The following is a 21,447-nucleotide window of genomic DNA, read 5'->3' on the forward strand; positions in this document are numbered from 1 at the left end:
TAGCTAGGTCACGCAGATCTCCAGAGGTCCGCTATTTAATTACTAAATTCACTTCTGAGACTTTTTTATGCGAGAAATCAACTAAAGAGGTGAAATATGAAATATTTGTAAGACCTTAGGGTAGATGTTATATTAGTGGCTTGGCAAAATTCCAACTGCAAATATATTATAGTTATGCTGAAAGTGTAGCTAGCTAGCTAGCCTCGATCTTTAGCTACCCATAGGATTGAATGGACAGTAGCAGCTAACGAAACCCCTCCTATTCACAAAAATGCATTAAATTTAAATCTGACACAAGCGTTAGCTTTGTAAGACCTTTTGATAGCTGTTATATAAGTGACGTGATGAAATTCAAACTGTAAATATATTATACTTATGCCGAAAGTGTAGCTAGCTAGCTAGCCTGCCTCGATCTTTAGCTACCCATAGGATTGAATGGACACTAGCAGCTAACGAAACCCCTCCTATTCACAAAAATGCATTAAATTTAAATCGGACACAAGCGTTAGCTGTGTAAGACCTTAGGGTAGCTGTTATATAAGTGCCGTGACGAAATTCAAACTGTAAATATATTATAGTTATGCCAACAGCCGGACAGCGCTGCAGAGCCCCGAGCCCCGGTTGTCCAGTAGCTAACCCAGAAACGGTGACTTTCTCCTGGGTATGGAGTGCAGCAGGCTGCCGCTGTCTCGTCAGACCTCCTGAAATCCGACACGTCTTACCAAATTTGCTCAAACCAATCAGTGTGCAGCTCATCTAAATATTCATGAGCATACCATATTTGGAAGAAAAGCTCTTGTTACAAATAGGGCCATATTCACAGGGTAGTTATGGGCCCATAAAATAGCATTTGGGCAATTTTCAGCCCAACCAATGTTACATACCCTATTAGGAGACCTTAAAGAACAGTGTGAAATACCCTATACAATCATTCTATCACTATCACTAATCTTTAAATGTGATTAGACCAGCACACTATTTCCTTCCTTGTTGTATTGTAGATATGTCTTTCATAGGGAACACTCTACCACCAGTGACCCAGTTACACATGGGTGATGAATATGAATACATATAGAACTGTTTAGCACTCTGTGAAAGTAAACACAATACACTGTGAGCCTAGAACTGAAACATGATTTTTTTTTTCTCTGCAAAAAGCTACAGGAGTGTGCAGTTTATTAAGGAAAATACAACAGAACATTGTAATTTCATCTTATTGACAATAAAAAAAAACACTCAAACATCTTTAGATATTTCTCAAAACAAGATACAGTAAGCCACAATTAAAGCTAGGCAAGAAGGTATGTTCTTAAACACCTGAAGCTACCTTTCGGGATCTCTCAACATTACCTGATTTGTGGAAAAACAAATGCTTTAGTCACAAGTATGGGCATGTTGCAGTGTTTCAGTGCTGTGCAAAGTAGCGTTATTAATAGAATACTGTAAGCGCACCCAAAATGCATTTTTCTGCCAAGCAGCCAATGGCAGGAGAAGAATAGGAAACTGTGGCTGCCCCCACTGGGCGATGAGTGCCATGCCAGAGAGAAGCCACTCTGTGTCACTGACATCGCCCAGAGCTCAGTGCAGCTGTGAGGACAGAAAGGGACGGAGGGAGGGGGTGTGAGCATCACAGCTAGGGAGCAAGAGAAAAGGAAGGGAATTCATTTGGAGGAGGGGTTTTAATCAAGAGTGAGAGAGGTTAAAAGAGATGGTGAGAAAAGGCAAGAAAGTGAGAGACTGTATGTACTGTATATGTGTGTGTGATGGAGGAAGATGCTGTTGCCAGGGAACAGCGGTGAAGTAGAAACATCCATCTTTTCCAGCTTGCAGCAGGATCAAAACACGTTAAATTATGGATGCAAAATGGACTGAATGCAAGGAGAAGGAAAACAGCGGATCCTGACTCCCAGCAGCCTAAGAGAATCAAAGAGAAGGTACAGTAGGCAGGTGTGATTACATAACCACAATAGCACATACGGGTGACATCATCACATCAGGATTAGAGCCTGGGGTGGGAGCATTAGTGTTGGTAGAGGGAGGAGGAGGGTAGAGGGGGATTCAGCAGAGATGAGCAGAAGTAAATGGGAGGAAGAGAGATAGAGCGTGATCATCATGAGACAAGCTAAAAGCGCAGGGCAAGGATTATCTTTTTACCAAAAAGCAGCACAGGATCTGGCAAGCAGAAGAGACTGAAAAGATGAGAGCAGGATCGTGTTTGCTGTGTGATCACCCTGACTCTCCTAACCGTTCTCTCTACAGGATGACACATTTTCTCTCTGAGCCTCCATTAGAAGCATCAGTAAACAGCAAGAATCATCCAGCAGCCCAGATCCTGAGCACTCGAGTGTCCCACTTGCAGATGTAAACAAAGAGGACCCTCACTCTGCTCAGGCAGATTTAAGGAGGAGGAAGAAATTTAAGAAGAGAAACTGAAAGCAAAACCGGGAAGCTTTCAAAACGGCGAAGAGGAAGTCATCCTAATCACAGTATGTGAGTACCCTTCCTTTACATGAGCCATCATTTTTCTGGTTTTGGCTGGATAAAGTGCTTTTCTTCAGTGGGGCAGATTCTCAATCAATTACATGGTATTTAATGTTTTTAATTCTGCTACTGTTTGTGATTCAAATTACTGAGACAGTGTCTGATTTCATTTGTCAGATAAGAAAAGGATGGCAGTCGTGACAAGATAGCTTTTCTCTTCACACATTTTCAGGCCTTAAAAATGTCAATTCTCAATCAGCGTCTTTATGTAACCTAAATGAACATGTATTTTCTGCAAAATGTTTTTGTTATTTGACATTAGATATTTGTGTTTGTCCATGCTCTTCTCGTTGTCTTGAAGTGGACAGGGCTCATTTGGAAAAGGTGGTCACTTACTTTTGTGTACCGATCAGGATTTAATCAAATCACAGCCTTTCAGTTCTGATAAAGAGGATTAGCTGAGTTTTCAAGTGTTAAACTCTGTTTAAATTATATCTAAATATGTTGTAACTTTGATTGCTACTTATTTAGTTATACATATTTAATGTTAAGAAGAAATACTTAAGATTTGAATTCAAATATCCAGGGCTTTTCCTGTAAATTGCAATCAACCAAGTTGAGGAAAGCTGTACTCGATCATGATGTATTGCCTTGCCTTTTATCATCAGTGGCTCTATTGATGTGATATTTAGTTAAAGTGTAAAAAAAGAAGTAAGGTTAAAATGTATCTTGAGCATTTTTATTTATTTGCTTTCCACCTCTGAGACAGATTATTAGGTATTTGGTTTGATAGACACAATGCAGAGAATAGCTTACGAGATATTGTTTGGGTAATGAAGGCTGCTCTGCCATCTGGACTCAAATCCCGACCAAACACGTGCTACTGCAACATTACTTTGTGTGCATCAATCAGCAGTTGACTGCATGAGCAGCTGAGCCTTGGCAAGAGACATCTGCACAGACAACAAACCACACCACACACACTGAGCTGAGGTTTCTGTGTGAATTTTCTACTTTATTCTCAGCTAGTCACCCTCCTCTTTTATTCTTAATATAGCAGGGAAATGATCAATCTGTTTCACAAAGCTTTTTTCAAAAGATTAGAGTGTTAGAACAGAGGAAAGGGAATCAAAGTGTGATTTGGCCACAAGGAACTTTATTAAAGTGACGTTTAAGGAGTTCCCTACTAAGCTCATATCAAACACTTCAATTTTCTTACGGGATAATACAGTGTAAACACTTAACCATTCTCCTCGATCGTTTAGAGTCCAATCACAACACAGCAGCTCCATCAGCATGTAGCCTGAGGGCCTGTGCCTTTTAGACCACATTTGTGGGTTTTTTCAGCATAGGCTCTGACATATCTCACTACAGCACATCAGTGCCATCCCAGTGGGCAAATGGACTGTGGTAACGTCTGCTGCATGAACTCTGGCTGGGACAGAAATGTAGGAAGGACACTCCTCCCCCATACGCACATTTCTGACACAATACTCACACATGACGTTCACTCTGTGCATTACTGATCCTTGAATGACAGCCTACAACAACCAACATAACATTAGGCACAGTAAAGCTTTACATTGCATAGCAAGAAAAGGACATGCAGCGTTGGATGGAGACTTTTCTGATTTGGTTATGTAAAATATGGAAGTTAAGATCACTATCTGCTTTTTGGCGGCACGCATGATTTGCTTGTATTGCCCTGGGGGCTGTATGAGCCATATTTTTGTCTCCTTCCCTAGGGATGTAGGGAAACTGTTACTTAGTTTTGACAACTTTGTATTAATTTATATATTTAAGATTGTTGGTTGGATTCTTCATTACACCCATGTTTTGTTTTCTAGCTGCTCTCCAGACCACTTAATTACAGCTCCTTAAAGCTATATACTGTGGTTAAGTTGTCTTTTCCTTGGCCTATTTAAGGGGTACTCCAGCAATTAAGTACATTGCTTCCATAAGGTTATTTAAATTGAGAGACAAATTTAAAAAGGAATGGTCAAAATTGAAGCAAAAGAGGCTGAGATATCCTAATGTTTCGTTCCTAGTATGGTTTAAGCTCCAAAACAGTGTACCTACATTTCCCATAATGCAACAGGATAGTGTCTTTCGTTACATCTTCCCTGCCTGGTAAACACCCACTTTTTTAAAACGCCACACCTTCAGTTTGTAACGCTGGCTATCTGTTGTAAGTTTATCTCAATTATAATTCTCAAGCCAAAATCAGATAATCCTAATGAAATCATGAAGCGCCCCTTTAAGACAGCTGCAAGTTCTCTGTCATAACAATGCTTTAAAACAATTCATTGTTGAATTTTTCAACCACAGAGAGCTGAAGCCCGTCCTCCCTGGCAGAGGATGGGTACAGCAGAGGCCACTTTACGCATGGACAGCATGGAGGTTAAGGACGAGTGGCAGGATGAAGACTTCCCCAGGTATTCCTGTGTGTGTGTGTGTGTGTGTGTGTGTGTGTGTGTGTGTGTGTGTGTGTGTGTGTGTGTGTGTGTGTGTGTGTGTGTGTGTGTGTGTGTGTGTGTGTGTGTGTGTGTGTGTGTGTGTGTGTGTGTGTGTGTGTGTGTGTGTGTGTGTGTGTGTGTGTGTGTGTGTGTGTCAGTGTGTCGGTGTGTGTGTCGGTGTGTGTGAGCTGTTTAAATGCTGAAAGGCAGCAGGTGTGTTCTTTCCTTGATGTAGTCGTTATGTGTTACGTGATTATGTTGTATCATTTCAGTGAACAAAATCACAGCTAGCAATGAGAAAAAAAGTCAAACACATCAGGGTGTCCAGCAATGGAAAAATAGTCGACCAACTACTGGCAAGAAACATTTCTACAGCAGAGGAAACTTTATTATTCAAGGACATCCACCGTATTCACAACATATTTATACACAGTTTTTTACATAGTATCGTCCATGTTTGATATCTATCTGCTGCAGGTATTTGTAATATATAGTAATATATCAATGGTATCCTTGTAGCTCAGTTGGCTAAGGCAATGTCGACAGTTTAAACATGAGTCCTATAAAGGAACGTTGTAGAAGGATTTTGCAATGTTGATTTTTTTTTTCTCCATTGTTCTGTATCTGTTGGTGCTGTCTTTAACTTACCTAAAGCTACATAATAATAGCAATTATCCCTACAGCTGCATCAGCTTGCCTGTACTTGTGGTTGTAGGGCGTCTTTGTCTATTCATGCGTACGTACGTGCGTGGGTGCGTGGGTGCGTGCGTGTGTGTGTGTGTGTGTGTGTGTGTGTATGTGTGTGTGCCCCAGCGCTGAGGGTTTAGCTGTCTTATTATAATGTCAGAGAGGAGTTGGTGATTATTACTGGTGTTGCTTTCTCAAACAACACATATTGTTTCCAAGGACACAATGTGGTTAAATAACAATAGGGCCACTCCAAAAACAAAAGACTACGAGTGAAAATGCTAGGAACGACTGCTCATAGTTTATTTCATCATTTCATTTAGTTTTTGTTTTTTTTATCATTGCAATGTATTGTTAAATGTTAAAGCTTATTCAACACAATCATTAACTTGGTAGCAGAAAAATAATAGGCCAACTACAATTCCTATATATGTCATTTTATGTTTTATTTATGCTGTTTCCATGCCATTGTATTTATTTCTGTATTTTTATGTCTTTCTCTGCAGGCCACTGCCAGAGGATGGAGATGTTGATTCTTCATGTGGCCTCACTGACCACAGAACCAGTAAGTGGATTAAATTCACATCATTAACTATATTCTTTTATGATATACTGTATCTGAACTTTGTTGGCCTGCCTGTCCAGATCCTCCCACCACTCTGAATGTGGGCGTGTCCATGGCCCAGCGTAAGCGTCGCACTCTGGTCGCCCCCGACATGAACCTCTCCCTGGATCAGAGCGAGGGGTCGGTGCTCTCTGATGAGTTTCTGGAAACGCCCGACGACCTGGACATCGACGTAGATGACATCGAGACTCCTGATGAGACAGACTCGCTGGAGTTCATCAACAATGGCAACGAGCTGGAGTGGGAAGGTCAGATGATGGTTTTAGATGATCAATATAAAGATGGCACCATTTTTTTAGGTCAAGGGATGCGTGTTGGAATTCATTTGAGAAGCAAATCATGCTACCTGCTGTGTCCTCGGTCTGAGTCCTGCCTCAGGTGCTGTCTCCTTTTGGCAGGCCAGTCACAAATTAGCAGCCAACTGTTAAATACAGCAAAAATGAAAACAAACCCTTAATGCAGTTATCATTGCATGGCTAGAGAGTAAATGCTGACTTTCTTAACTCCCCAAATTCTGTCTATAGCAACTGAATGTTTTTCATTCTTAAAAAAAAATATTTTCATCACTGATACAGTACAACAATACCACTATCAAGAGTCATAGTCAAAGTGAATTTTAGGAAGAGGAAGATTAAACAATCTGACCATCTTTGTGTCACCTTGTGTCTAGATGACACTCCTGTGGCCACTGCCAAGCGTCTTCCAGGTGAAAGGGAAGAGGAGAGAGACTCATCCGGTCGTCTATGGCGAACAGTGATCATCGGAGACCAGGAGCAGCGGATTGACATGCAGGTCATCAGACCATACCTGAGGGTGGTCACACATGGAGGTTAGTGAAAGAGCGTTTACTTTGTGTCTATGTGTGTGGGCTTGTGTGTGTGTGTGTGTGTGTGTGTGTGTGTGTGTGTGTGTTTGTGTGCGTGCGTGCGTGCGTGCGTGTGCGTGTGTGTGTGAGTGTGTGTTCATCCAACATTGGGTTTGAAAGACCAGTTCTAACACGACAGTTTAAGATCAAAGTTGATGATAGTTTTTGATGCAAATATTATGAACCTAGTTGAAAGAAAGAAACATTGCACTCAAACAAAGACCGACCAAATAGAACTGCTGTGCATGTAACTATAGTCAAAGTCCAACAAAAAGAGTTGTATAGAGACATACACTTGGTTGGCAGTTTATTAGGCACACTAGGCCTAAACTAAGACAGTCTAATACAACAGTGTTGCAATAAATCTTACCTTCATGAATAATCTACTTTAGGATCATTTTAAAGGATGTAGTTTGTGGTGCTGTTGAACTGAATTGAATTACACTAACAGGGGTTTCTATTATTTTGTCTACCCTCATTGATATTAATGGAGTGGTCAAAATAATAATAAACAATCTTTGTGCATTTAATGTCCCTGGGACAAGAAACAACAAACAAGGAAAAAAAGACTAACTACAAGATCTTTCGGATAGCTTTTTTTCTCGGTTTTCATATTTTTTCAGACCGTGATAATGCAGTCAGTGTCACAACACTGCCAATGCAGCTGTCGTCATACTGAATGTGTCTCTCTCCTCTTTCAGGTTATTATGGAGAGGGTCTGAATGCCATTATCGTGTTTGCCGCCTGCTACCTTCCTGACAGCGGCTGTGAGGACTACACGTACATCATGGAGAATCTCTTTCTGTAAGATCCATTCTGGCCCTTAATGGACTCTTTTACAGTAGCGTGCTGTATTATGACCCTTTTATAACATTATTCTTCTACCTTTGTTATTATTTTTCACTGTATAATTGATCAAAGGAAATGACTGGAGAAAATGTTTTTAGTAAATATATGCATGACTAATCATATCTGAAATTATTATTTACATTAAATGCTAGAAACAAAGGTTGAATAACTTTACCAACACTCACTGGCATTAAGAATTTTACTTTGTGAAGTACATATCTAGGAATTCTTTCAAGTAAAGTGTTTTCATCTTCTATGTTACTGTACCTACCCTCCGAGTCAGATCTGAGCTTGTTTGCTCTGTCCTCAGGTATGTTGTGAGCAGCCTGGAGCTGCTGGTGGCCGAAGATTACATGATTGTTTACATGAACGGAGCAACTCCTCGTAGGAAGATGCCCGGCATCAGCTGGCTGAAGAGATGTTACCAGATGATTGACAGGAAGTAAGACAGAATATCACAGCAGTTTATGGAAAATGTCATGGAAATGAGAATATTGTTAAGAATATATAACTAATATTGTCGATGCTAAGGATAAATGATGATGCAATTCGAATTTATTATGAATGAAATTATTATTAGAAGGAGGAAAGCATCACAAACAATTGAATGTCTCCTGTAGACTGAGGAAGAATCTAAAATGTCTCATCATCGCTCACCCAACGTGGTTCATCCGGACCGTCCTGGCCATCTCAAGACCTTTCATTAGGTGAGGATACATTTAGTGTGGTTTGTAGTCCATCAGTCTATCCTTCGAGTTATATATTGGCTCTTCTCTAAACAAATCCAAGAAACAGAAAGAAGATAAATTACAAAGTTGTGACATAATAATCCAGTTGCATCACAAAACATAAAGAGCTGTGCTACAAGGCCTGGCCTTGATGACACGATACAGATATTAGGTGTTCAGACTGGATCATTTGTGATAATTGCATGGTGTTGATGCTTTCTTCAGCGTGAAGTTCATGGACAAGATTCGTTATGTTCACACCCTGAAGGAGCTCAGCCAGATCATCCCCATGGAGCACGTGCAGATCCCCGAGTGTGTGTTGCAGTAAGTTCTCCGAGCCACCAGGGGTCAGTGTTGAGACACTAAACATGTCTATCACTGCTTTTGTTATTTATTGCATGCTTACAGTAATAACATTTTGAGGTGAATGCTCACAGTTCGGTGATAGAACTAAATCTGAGCCAAGCTGTGTTTATTCATTAATATTTAGTTTGTATAATTTATTTAAATATATAGTTGTCACTTTTTATTTTACTACACTTCAACATCTGAAATAGTAGACAACCAAGATAGTGTGTAATACACTAGCAATCAGAAAAAAGAGACCTAGTCTACTTCAGCATTCACTCTGTAGACATTCTGTCTTTTGTGGCAAACACCATGTATCTGAAACCTTATACTAAAAGAAGCCATGACAGCCACGTTCTATACAGCATACAATTGGGAATAGACCGGGATTTTTGAAAAGTAAAAACTCATATTGGTATTCATATTGTTTTTTTCATCAAACTGTAGGTGGCTGTACCTTGGAATTCAAAAGTTTTAGTCCAACATCTCTTTTCTCATTTGTTAAAGGTATGACGACGAGAAGATACAAGTACAAAGGGAAAGGTGAGCAATAGATATGCATGTGATTTTATGTTAAAAAGAGTTTTAATGCCTGCTCTTTTTCCTGCATCTAAGTAGCATTCTTAATATTTGCCTGTCTTACTTACAGACTTGAGGAAGAGCAGCCTAACTCAACACTGCCTAAAGAAAGGTGACCTCCTTTTGCAATGCATGCAGTCCAGTAGTTTTTGATTATTTGTTTTTATCTACTTCAGCACTACAACATGAAAAATGTTCAGACATTTTAATTATTTTATTCAAAACTGGTAGGAGAATGCTAGGAGTCTGAAACATTTTCACTCTCACTTACATACACTTCATTTCATTTAGTCAGATAAGAAACTGAAATAAGAAAACTTGTCATGTAAACTTGTCAAAAAAAGTCATGTAAAAGGCTAAATAGAAAACCAATCGTGTGCGTTTCTTCTCTTTAAATTAAGTGTGAGCAACTTGTGCAGTCACATAGGTTTTGGCAACAGAAAGCACAATATGGGCTAGATGACCAAGCTAAATATTTATATTTACTTATGGCTTAACTTTAATCTGTCATTTCCAGGTCAAAGTCGATGATAGCAGAGGTAGGTTGTGACATCTGACATTAATGTAAGGGCTGTCATTGACATAACTGCCTTTCCAACCAACTTACCCCAGGCTGGTTTGTAATGTCAGACCACTGTAACTAATCTTTGACATACAGGGAAATGTTCATGTCTCCCCACACACACACATGCTTATGTGCGCAGGAGAGACACGATACAATAAATCACCTAAATGCTGGACGATGGCCAGTCTGGAGTGTTGACTCACTGACCAAAGGTCTAAAGGGTCAGCTCTCAGTTCAAGATCCAGTTTACAGAACCATACGGAGTTAAGTGAGACCACAAGCAGACAGAAAAAGATTACTCAGATCTCAGTTACTCAAATCTTGTCTTAAAAAGATGTACATCTCATTTACTTTTTCCATCACTAACAGACCCTGCAATGATTAAAAGTAGATTAATTGACAACTTTTTGGATAATTGATTAATCGTGTTAGTCCTTCTCTGTGAGCACTGAACTAAAGGCTGAAGCACAAAATATAGAGCTGTATGATTACTGTCGATCAGTCCAGCTCATTCCACACAACTTTCTCTTTTGCCAAGTCATGTTTCAGTTCCTAAAATTCAGACTCTCTGATCATCAAACCTCATATTTCTTTCAGACCCTGTGTTACATAAAGCACAGCTGCTAATATCTTTAAGCCTGCCTGCATACAACCGATCAATTCTATTTTTAATGGGTTGTACGACCGAGGTCTGGGAAAATTATCCGCGTCACACAGCCTCTCCTGAAATTGGGGGAAATTCCCACCGCAGTAGCTTAGGTTGGGTGGCAGGGTTATTTGAGAAACTGCTGTCCTGCTGACCGTTCCTCTCATACTTCATATATCAAAAGAGCTATCAGCTGTAGGACTGGCTGGCATCCCAGGAATGGACACAGGCACCATCCCCTAACCAAATGCCAAGGGATAACGCAGGGGAAAATAAATAGGCAATGTTTGCAATTAGATTTAGTTTAGATGTAGTGCATGCTTACTGACACACTGCCAAATTTAAGGATTATATATGAAATGTATTTGTGGAGATAAAATAAAGTCAGTTGATATATTTCAGACTGTCAGGATAAAGGTGATGGAGAAAGAAAGATAATCTATCTGAAACTATCTTTATTTGCATTACAGAGCTTAAAATGGAAGAACCAATGGGGGACATTCATTCATTAAAACGAGAGCCAGCTGAGACCACCATCACACGCTTGTTGCACAGGATTAAATCACCTGACTGGATCCATTAGCTGCAAGACAATCATTTCTCTAAAACATTATTTTCAGTGACATGCTTGCTTCTAACTAAAAGTTAATTTAAGCCAAAGTATTACAAGATATAGCTAAATCAAAACGCATTTGTTCCCTGCATGTCAAGTTGAGCTTTATCTACAGCATGACTTCAGCTTCATAAATTAAAAATTAAGGACTTGAATGAACACTCAAGCATCTTCCAAAAAGTCGGGAATATTGTCCATTTCAACGTGTACATACTTGTATAGATATTTTTGAGAGAGGTGTTTGCACAGATATATGGTTTTTGATATGAGTGGCATGGGTATTGTTTGGTTTAATGGTCGTTTACTGAAAAATAATGTGCAATGATATTGTTCTGTTTAGACCTACAGTATGATGCAAACATGTGTTACAGGCTTTAAGTTTTCCAGAGTTGATATGCAGTTGGCATGCTTGTTTATATCCTTCTGTCTCATTTGTTTTTGTCATTTGCCATCATGTTTTAAAAGGTACTTTACAAGATGGAAAACATATATTGTTACAAATTAAATTAAATATATTTAAAGAGAAAGACATGAATTGCTAAAAGTGTTATTTATGAAATTGTGCCATTTATTGTTTGTAAAAAAAATAAATGAATGAACTAAAGCAAGCCTTTGTCACTTTGGTATCCAACCTTGACTTCTGATACAGAACAGATGAACATTACAGCTCATAGGTTCATCTTTTTTATTGCCACTAAATATATTCCAGTTTGGTCCAGAATGTTTTTTACAGGCAGTTACTGATGAGTTATTAAGGGGCATAATTATGATTTATGAGTGTGTCAATGTTCTTTGCGTCACCTGACTGTTGTTCTTTATAGGGGTCATTTGGACATAATTCTCCTGAGGTTACCCTCCTTCATTTTTACATGTTAGGATACTGTGATCACAGGGTAGCACATTACATAACCCATAATAAACTGTAATTTGTCCTGCATGTTCCTTTACCTTTTTACCATTGACTTTTATAGTCTATTATGCAAATTCAGTCATGTAAACAATTAACAAATCTTTGTTTCAGATGTGAAAAAGAGACCTTAGTCCAGTAAAATGACAATGCTTCTTCTCTATCTCTTAGACTATAGTAATATAAAATAAATATTTCAGCATGAAACAAGAAAGTATTAGGCATATTTGCTTACTTGTTGAAAGTTACATGAGAAGATCCATACCACTTTCATGTCTGAGGGTGGTATGGATCTTCTCATCTAAGTATCTGCAAGTGTATTTCCCAAAACCGTCAAACTATTCCTTTAAACCTGAAAATGTTGGTAATTTGACATAATCCTAAAAAGATGTTATAAATTGAATAGGGGATATCAGGTTTGTCTGTCGTCTGAGTCTAAGAAGGAAAAAGTATGTACACCACATGCTTCACATGGTTTTGACCATGTTGTGGCTTAGTGCCCAACAGAATGTATGAGCCTATATGGGACAGCTTTGTAAACCCTACATTCTTACCCAGAATGCAGCAATTTCTGTTAACTAACAGACTGCTTCAACATGTCAAAGCTGCCAATAACTTTGATAGAAGAGGTAAAAGAAATATTATCACAAGGTGTCAACAGGCATCTCTTCTGCATTGGGATAGTCATCGCAGTGAAACATGAAGCCCTCAACATGACCATGTGCTCTGATATAGCTGGGACTCCACCTCTTCCCCACTTAAAATTACAGAGATAGATTCAAAAGATTTGTTCAAAATACTGCAGGAACATAATAAACACAAGGTTAGACTGCACACATCTGGAAGTGTGTGAAAAACAGGACTGATAAGCTTAAGTTCAAAGACATACAGTAGATCCGTTATCAGACCTATAGCCGTGACTCGAGACCCTGTGTGCATATGGCTGGTGGCCATGTAGTTTAGTTGGTTGCATCACAAATATGCGCGACGCAACAGGCAGACACACAGCCGACTAAATATAGGGCTTCTGGTTTTCACCCTCCCTGATCTGTCTAAGAATGGAAAACTTTTCCTCTAAAAATCCCAAATAATGAGGTTTCTCTCTTAATTGTGATAGACATGTTTCAGTAAGAGGTTGTAACTTTCATACTTTGTCATGTATTACAGTAAAGGTCAATGAGTGTGCAATTTGCAGCCCTTGCCTCCTCTCCACGCATTGCCTTTTCTAAGACACAAACTCTTATGATACATCTGCACACATGTCTTACTAACAATTTAAGATTTGTACAATTTCTAAAAAGTTCTTCAAATCAAATTAATCTCAAATTAAGAATAAAGATACAAGCTCTAAAATATCAGCATCACCAGTCTACAGTAGCTTTCTGTCTAAGACTCCACATGTGACTGTGACTCTTTACAAAGAGAGATTTCATTTTGTGTTTCACAGCTTTGCCCCCATCACCATTTCTTTATTATTTTTTTACCTTCTATCTGTTGGGTATGGAGATTTGTCCTGCATTTGGTTGACCAGTGTTCACTGACCCTGACAGCAGGTTTAACATTTGGGATCTACTTTCATGCAACTGTGAGGCTCCGAAGTCCTCCTCCCATTGGTTCTGTGTGGTGCGGTTGTAAAGTGACGGCCTATTGGCTAAGGGAAAAGGAGGCCGATTGGTTTGAGAGGCTGTGACGCTGCATCAAAATCCTTTATATGTCTCACAAGGAGATTGTCTATCAATGAAGTAGTAAAAGGAGGGAACGTCTGTGGCAGAAGAGAAGGAAAAGCTTTTTTCAAGAAGCCTTTTATAGACTGTTTGCTTTGGGTGGGTTCCCTTCTTTTATTTACTGAATTCCATAGGTGACCGATACACAAATCGTAGAAAATGAAGTTCATCATTGGCATTGGAGGGTAAGTGTCATTTAATTTATTTACCTACTTCTGCTTGTCTTTTGATGAAACTTAAAATGTAACTCACATCTGTGGAATGAAATTCATCTTAATTTCAGAGTGACCAACGGTGGGAAGACCACTTTGACAAATAGACTGCTAAAGACATTACCCAACTGTTGTGTGGTGCATCAGGATGACTTTTTTAGGGTAAGCTGAATTAAAGTCACAATTATTTTCAAATTTAAGTCACTATATGTTCAGTTTAAAGCTGCAGTAATTATTTTATTGTATTAATGTTGAGTTATTGTAACTGTTTTGACATTTTGTGCTCACAATTAAACCGCCAGTCTGACCTGCAGATGTGCTGTCATCACAGTAGCCTAGTAATTCATCTGGCTGATTGCCTCCTGGACAGCCAATCAAAGGGCTGAGCGTCCCCACTTAAAATCAGACTTTGTCCAATCATGTTGCACATTCTGCAACCAACCTTTTGCTTAATTATTAACCTCATTTGGCCCAAAAGAAGCCAGAAGATTGTATCTCTCCCACCACCACCACCATCATTTTGTGCTGCATTCTGGGCCCGTAAAGGTTGATTGACAACTGATCACAAATTGTTTTTAAAATCAAAGTGACTTGATGTCATTTGTCCAGATATATCTCATGTTATAATGCTATAGCAATACATCGAGGGTGTCTTCGAGGGCCGCACAACTGCGAAAAATCGAAAACGCAATTTCCGAAATCGCAAGAGCCTGCAGATAGTCTGAGACAGTTTGCTAAACAAGCTAGCTTCCATCTTTAAAAACACTTTCATCAAAGTGATATAACAGCAGGTATTACGACCTTCCTGCATTTAAAACATTTTAAAAGAAGTTATTTAGAGAAAGCTTTGTCCTAAGGTATTGAAACTGATATTTCGCAAGCGCAACATTAAAAACCGCACCAAAAAATGTCACCATGCGCTACTTTTGGTGGAGACGAGTCCTTGGCCTGTCCTGTCCAGGTGTGATCAGCTCCGACTGGTTACTAGGTTGCAGCAATGTTTTATTGGTGACTGTTATTTCAGAAACCCGATCAAATAGAAGTCGGGAAGGACGGCTTTAGACAGTGGGATGGTAAGAATGGATTTTGCGTAGGAAAACCATGCAGTAATGTACTTTTTCTTTCCTGCACATTTCCGTAGTTTGGTAACCAATCAAACCTAAACTTTGTGATATTCTGTCATCTATTCTGTAAATGCTACAAACATTCATTAACTTTGACTAATGGTAAGGACTGTTCGTTGAATGTGTGATGAAGCCTGCTCTTCTCTCCCCTCTCCTTGTTCTGTATCAGTGATCAGCGCCATGGACATGGAGGCTATGGTCAACACTGTGAAAGGCTGGCAGGAGAACCCGATCAAGTTTGCCCGCTCACACGGAGTGAGCCTGTCACCTGAAGCTGAGGAATGCGACTCGGAGGAGGGGATCCATATTCTCGTTGTGGAGGGGTTCCTCATCTACAATTACAAGTCAGTCGCTGGCCATGTTAAACGTTTTTCCTACATATGCTCTCAAATATAACCTATAGACCTCTTGACCTCTAAAGCTTTTCACTAATCTGATCCTTGATCCCCCTCTGCAGGCCTCTAATTGACATCTATGACAAATGTTTCTACATTTCAATTCCTTATGAGGAGTGCAAAAGGAGGAGAAGGTAACAAGCTCTCACAGTGATTCCACTGAAGTGTTGGACAAATGACAGGCTATAAAATGACTTGATTGGTTATGTTTCTACAGTACAAGGACATACACACTCCCTGACCCCCCTGGCCTGTTCGACGGCCATGTCTGGCCCATGTACTTGAAACACAGGAAAGAGATGGAGAACAACTGTGCCAAAATAGGTATGTTGAGCTAATTCTTCCCATCTGAAATAAATATAAATGACCCTTCATGTGCCCAAATTGCTCTGTCTCCCTTTCCACATCGCTAACAACAAAATAAAAGCTAAATATTTCAATCTCTCCTTTGAAAATAAAGATTTAACTGCTAACTGTTGGCATCACCTCTGATATGTGTTTTTCTCTACAGAGTACCTTGATGGGATGACATCAAAGGAAAATATCTACAACAAAGTGTATGAAAGTGTTCAGAACTCCCTGCTGAACAACTTATAGGTACATAAAAAATGTAATATATATCATCCTATAGATTTTCACTGACTGTGACAGTGGCAGTGTGAGTAACTTCTCTCCTTTCTCTCTCTACAGCAGGAAGGGGATAACAGTGGATTCGTGTATAGACTTGTAAATATTATTTTGAGTAAATGTGTAACACCACTTCTGTACTTCTAGCCTGATTTGTAAATAGTTAATCCTTATTAGGAACTAATGGCAGAAGTGCTGTGTTTTGTATAGTCCTGTGTAACTTTTTTTTAAAGATAAGATACCTCTGGATTGCCCAGTGTCCCATCAGGGACAGATCTCAACTCTGATCTTGTATAAAATCCCCACTGGGAGGAAGGAGCTGTGTCTCGCAACTAAATGAAATGACTGAATCCAATTTGTGTTTCCTGTTTTTCATTTAACACACACACACGCACACGCACACACACACACACACACACACACACACACACACACGCACACACACACGCACACGCACACACACCAATGTAACTCCCATTAAGGTCCTGTTCAGAATCACAAACCTCACGTTTCTCAGCACATTTAAGTACGTTTGAGGATAACTGATAACATCCTGCAGCTCTTAAATGAGACTCCTTATCACCTACATTAGATTTACAGACTCAATAAAAGTGGCCTGCAAACTGAATCCTAGAGAATGTTGTCCCCTAAAAGACAATAGATAAACTGTTGCAGTTTACAGGAAGGAAAAAGAAAGAAGAATAAATAAAGGTGATTTGATTTAATCACCACTTAACTGTAATTTTAAACAGGATATATAAATTATACAAATAACATAATGAGCATGTGTGTCAACACACCCTGAGGGAGGCAACTGTGCCTATATTGTATGAATTTGTGTGTTTTACTGGCCCATGTTTTAATCTTCCACTTACTGTAAGTGGCTGGAAATGGTTTGTAATGCCAAACCCTACCCATGTATGAGGGCTCTTTAACATTACATCTATAACTTTGAACGTACATATTATACTAATATATATATATATATATATATATATATATATATATATATATATATATATATATATATATATATGAAAATGACACATAATTACCTTGACCTAAAATTAACATAAAGATTAATTATCTCCAGAGTGCCCAGGGCACCTGCCATATAACCCCAACATCCCTAATTCTATTCCAGCTGTCATCTTTCCAATAAAGCATTGCGTGTAATAATGAATAAGCTAAGTTAAAAAAGGTCATTGTCAACTGATGGGGAACACTTATCAGGACACAACGTCCACCTCCAAAGCACTAAATAAAAATATCTGCGTTCTATTTCTGTAAACTTTGTTGGGGAAATTCTCTTTTCACTTGTATCCATTAAGAGTTAGCCACATAGTGGTTGAAGGCCTATTATGCTCCCTTGCTGTGCTGAAAACACACCCAATAACATTAAAACATACTTTATATATTCTAGCCTATGGCTTTGCAGAACAAATGAGCAATATCTCTGTCTTGACGACCACTTAGTAAACAATATTTTTTTCAATTACTGGCATCAACATTATAGACATGGATTGAAAGTGCTTTACCACTTCTCCAAAAGATCAAACGTCCTTTCAAAGGGCACCCACATGGCTTTACCCTCAGCTGATACTGTCTGCACAGAAATGAGGGGGAGCAGTACATTTTCACTTTCATTGATATTTCAATGTCAAAAGCCATTGAATTATACAGTCACCTTGAGGGTTGTCAGTCCTATCTGCACCTGACTACACAGCATGAACCATAAAACAAATGACTTGTGTCTGACCGGCAGCGATGATTAACAATTCAAAGGATTTATAGTCCAAGCATTTATTAAATCTTTAGTGTCATATAGGCTTTTCGGAATCTTTCCTTCTGTTCATGCACACTGTACATTTCTCTGGTAGAGCCACAGAGGGTGTGTTGGGGGGGGGGTAGGGTCTTGTGATACGTTTCTGGAGGTCTTTACATGCCAACAGTTGGTCTGGAGCAGAGTGTAGCTGGTCTGTCAGTTTATATTTAGGAGTCTGGGCTGTCAGGGGAATATATTTACTGAGTGTTCAGCCAATTGCTGATTGCCACACATCCACTCGACGCTCCACCGCCTGATCTGACTCAGGGGCCAGGCCCTACGCGCCACCACCGGGTGGGTAAGGTGAGAACCTTGTGCTCCCACGTCACCCACCGCCATGGCAACCCTGAAAGAACAGCCAGGGCGTCCATATTTAGGTGGAGAGGCAGAGACACGAGATGAGCGGCTGTCACATGCTGTGCAGACCCATTGTGTGAATAAGTGAGGACCCCTGATGCATGTGAACAGTTGTGGTTTTGCCAGTGAAGAAATGACCTCGCCGTGACTAAACATATGTGAACAACTGAAGTCCCCCTATTTAGCATTTATAAGCTGTATATTAACATTTAAAAAAAAATTATAAACACTATTATGTAGTTAAGGGCATTTTAACGCTTATTTATTGATTTGTTTGTTTGTTTGTTTGTTTGTTTGTTTGCTTTTGTTTATAATGCAATACAATATCAATGTGAAGACACATATGACACAGTACAGACATTTTAACTGCTTATTAATGTACAGTATTTGTCAAAAATCCTAATTTCTCCTATTAAGACATATTTTGTATTTTACGTCAGTGTTTAACTATTTCGTCATTCTGTTTACACTATTATAGCAGCCTCCACTTACGGGTGCCCACAGGACACTTAGATGTGCTGACAACCACATTATAGTGTGTTATTAACCTTTTATTAAATATGAGTACACTGTTTATGAACACTAAATAGAGATACAGGAAACATATTCTTATTCACTGTAAGAAGAAGAAGAAGGTCCCAACACCCTGCATCTTGAGAGGGATTTTTTTTGCTAAGAGATAGACATTTACTTTTATCTGCAGTCTCAACATTAAACATCAATAGAAGTCATCTTGTTCTTGTTGTTTTTCCACCATTTTTATTTGCTTGTTTTTTTTTTGTTACCAGAATTAGCTTTGTTAAGGTTGCAACGGTTCCTAAAGGTGTTCTTTTTTTTCCTGTGTTGTATATCCTCTTTAATTGAAATATTTGTAAAACATATTTGAAGAAAGAAGCAGGTAACCCATGTAACCATTCACAAACATAAAACTAAACTAAATATCACATATAATAAGCATTAAGAACTACCACTAGTTTTTAAACTTCTAATTATATGTGCAACACTGATCTATGTTGTCATTAGGTTTCTGTAAATAAAAAGCAGCCTTTTGGATAAATGTGACTCATTTACATCACATTGGTTTTAATAATGTGTGCTGTCTCTGATAAATAACGTAAATAATTAAGTTTAGTCAAAAAATCCATACTAAAAAAACAAATACACAAATTACTTATGATTTAGATTGGGTCAGGAAATATATGCAACCAATGCCTACATATAGGTTTATCTTGTTCCAGCTATATTTTGCTGTTCAATCCTAAAATAAGATTCTTATCCAGTTCCAAGAAAGAAAGAAAAAAACATTAAATTACTCTTGTTGCCCTGATCCTTTATGTTTGTCTTCCTTTCTGTGACTGTGGAGATCTTTGGTCGAAGAAACATATATTCAAAAAGTGTTCAAACAGAAGTAGCCAGCAGTCACACCCAGCAAAGCTTTAAGGCCAAGATAACCCCTTAACATCAAAAGGTATTAACATTTGAGTCTGGGTTAAGGGTCAAATGGTTAGACAGTTTTTAATAGCTCACATAATAAGTGCTCTCAGTGTAGATCAACTAAAACGTGAAGATAGATACAGCAGCGCGATGCTCAAAGCTGAAACGTGAGGAGAGCTGACCACGCTGGTTTTGGCAAAGGTTAATCAACGATAAGCAACACGTGTTACAAGAAACCTGATGATCTGCACTCCTACAGTCGTCAAATAACATACGATTCATCGTTTATTAGACACTTCTATTTTAACTCAGGTTACACTGTAGAATCTATTCAGTTTTATAGGAATCGCTCCATAGAATTATTGCTTTCAGGAGGAACTAAATGTCCACATAATGGGACAACAGAGTTTAATCATTTTCAATTTTTTTCTCACACATTTTGTCAGCATCTCACCTGCATTGTCTCCCCATGATCTGTGGTAAACCCTCTGGATATATCATTTAGTTGTAAACTCCTCAGACTGGCAGTGTGAGGCCTCAGGGGAAGACAACAGGTGTATTCCTTGTGGGGAAGTTTTCTTGTGGTAAAACCATTTTAAGACCATCATCTTCGTTAAATCTCACAAGAAGCAAAGCTGTGAGCAGCCCTGGATACCTAGATTCATGGGATAAGATATATTCAAAGCGTAAAAGAATTAGTCTTTCACTCGGGGAAAGAGCTGCTGCTGCTGCTGTAGGTGTACCATGAAAACAACCAGAAACTTTATTTTATTTACAAGCACTCCTAGTTTACAGTAAAGATTAGTTTTTGTGGCAACATTTGTTGTGATTTGTTTACTTTCAGGTCAGACATACAAGAAAGACTAAATTCAACGTTTATACTTACTGGCCAAATATTGTGGCTTACATGTCCTGCTCGGGAAGTCTTGTGCCAAACCAGTGCTGAGGATCTGTGGCTCTTATAAATCTGGACAGCAGCAGAGAGCGGGGCGGAGCTGTACTTCGGACGAGGGGGAAGGTTTCTTTGACTAAGAATATCTTTTGACTAGAATAGGCTCACCATCCTGATGCCCTATTTGGCTGAGGAAATGCACACCACGGCACTTCATGTAAGAGGTGAAACATAGGCCTACTGAGCTCTGCCTGACTCATAGTGGGTATCAAACAACCTAAGTCCCCAACCTGAACAGAATACACAGTGGTGTTAATATTAATCTTTAGTTATATGTTAAAGCCACAATGGGCAACAAAGTAACATAGGCAACGTCATTCATTTTAGTACTCAATGGCTCCACACATATGCAGCCTCAGTGGGCCCCTTCCCTTTTTAACACATGAGGTACATGTACATTACTTGGGTATTTTCATGTCATGCCGCTCTATCCTTCTACTCCACTATG

The 21,447-nt window shown here is 39.1% G+C and overlaps 2 protein-coding genes and 1 long non-coding RNA gene across 8 annotated transcripts; 2 read left to right on the forward strand and 1 right to left on the reverse strand.

Annotated features, from left to right (window-relative positions):
• The first annotated feature begins 882 nt into the window (after positions 1-882).
• LOC120568293 (caytaxin-like) lies at positions 883-11,969 on the forward strand. Of its 4 annotated transcripts, none has more exons than XM_039815700.1 (13): positions 884-1,934; positions 2,260-2,486; positions 4,810-4,916; positions 6,131-6,189; positions 6,270-6,497; positions 6,920-7,078; positions 7,816-7,918; positions 8,274-8,405; positions 8,584-8,670; positions 8,917-9,015; positions 9,547-9,582; positions 9,689-9,730; positions 11,300-11,969. In XM_039815700.1, the coding sequence occupies exons 3-13, from the start codon at positions 4,840-4,842 to the stop codon at positions 11,304-11,306; spliced, it is 1,029 nt and encodes a 342-aa protein (XP_039671634.1). In that variant the 5' UTR covers positions 884-1,934; positions 2,260-2,486; positions 4,810-4,839; the 3' UTR covers positions 11,307-11,969. The 4 variants fall into 4 exon arrangements, with proteins under 4 accessions (XP_039671635.1, XP_039671634.1, XP_039671632.1 ...); XM_039815698.1 differs by having other exon boundaries at positions 885-1,934; positions 2,260-2,490; XM_039815699.1 differs by lacking the exon at positions 884-1,934 and having other exon boundaries at positions 2,036-2,490.
• LOC120568297 lies at positions 5,300-21,021 on the reverse strand. The gene is made up of 7 exons (XR_005640696.1): positions 20,934-21,021; positions 20,502-20,702; positions 8,621-8,737; positions 8,235-8,373; positions 6,909-7,056; positions 6,596-6,670; positions 5,300-6,484 (listed from the first exon to the last, which is right to left on the reverse strand). It is a non-coding gene; the product is annotated as an uncharacterized LOC120568297 (long non-coding RNA).
• On the forward strand, positions 14,068-16,786 carry LOC120568295 (nicotinamide riboside kinase 2-like). Of its 3 annotated transcripts, none has more exons than XM_039815704.1 (8): positions 14,068-14,258; positions 14,357-14,447; positions 15,310-15,358; positions 15,579-15,753; positions 15,867-15,938; positions 16,022-16,128; positions 16,316-16,401; positions 16,498-16,786. In XM_039815704.1, the coding sequence occupies exons 1-7, from the start codon at positions 14,233-14,235 to the stop codon at positions 16,399-16,401; spliced, it is 606 nt and encodes a 201-aa protein (XP_039671638.1). In that variant the 5' UTR covers positions 14,068-14,232; the 3' UTR covers positions 16,498-16,786. The 3 variants fall into 3 exon arrangements, with proteins under 3 accessions (XP_039671638.1, XP_039671637.1, XP_039671639.1); XM_039815703.1 differs by having other exon boundaries at positions 14,069-14,258; positions 16,495-16,786; XM_039815705.1 differs by lacking the exons at positions 14,068-14,258; positions 15,310-15,358 and having other exon boundaries at positions 16,495-16,786.
• Positions 21,022-21,447: the final 426 nt, after the last annotated feature.

The sequence above is a fragment of the Perca fluviatilis genome, chromosome 11 (genome assembly GCF_010015445.1).
Source record: "Perca fluviatilis chromosome 11, GENO_Pfluv_1.0, whole genome shotgun sequence".
In the NCBI taxonomy this organism is placed as follows: Eukaryota; Metazoa; Chordata; class Actinopteri; order Perciformes; family Percidae; genus Perca; species Perca fluviatilis.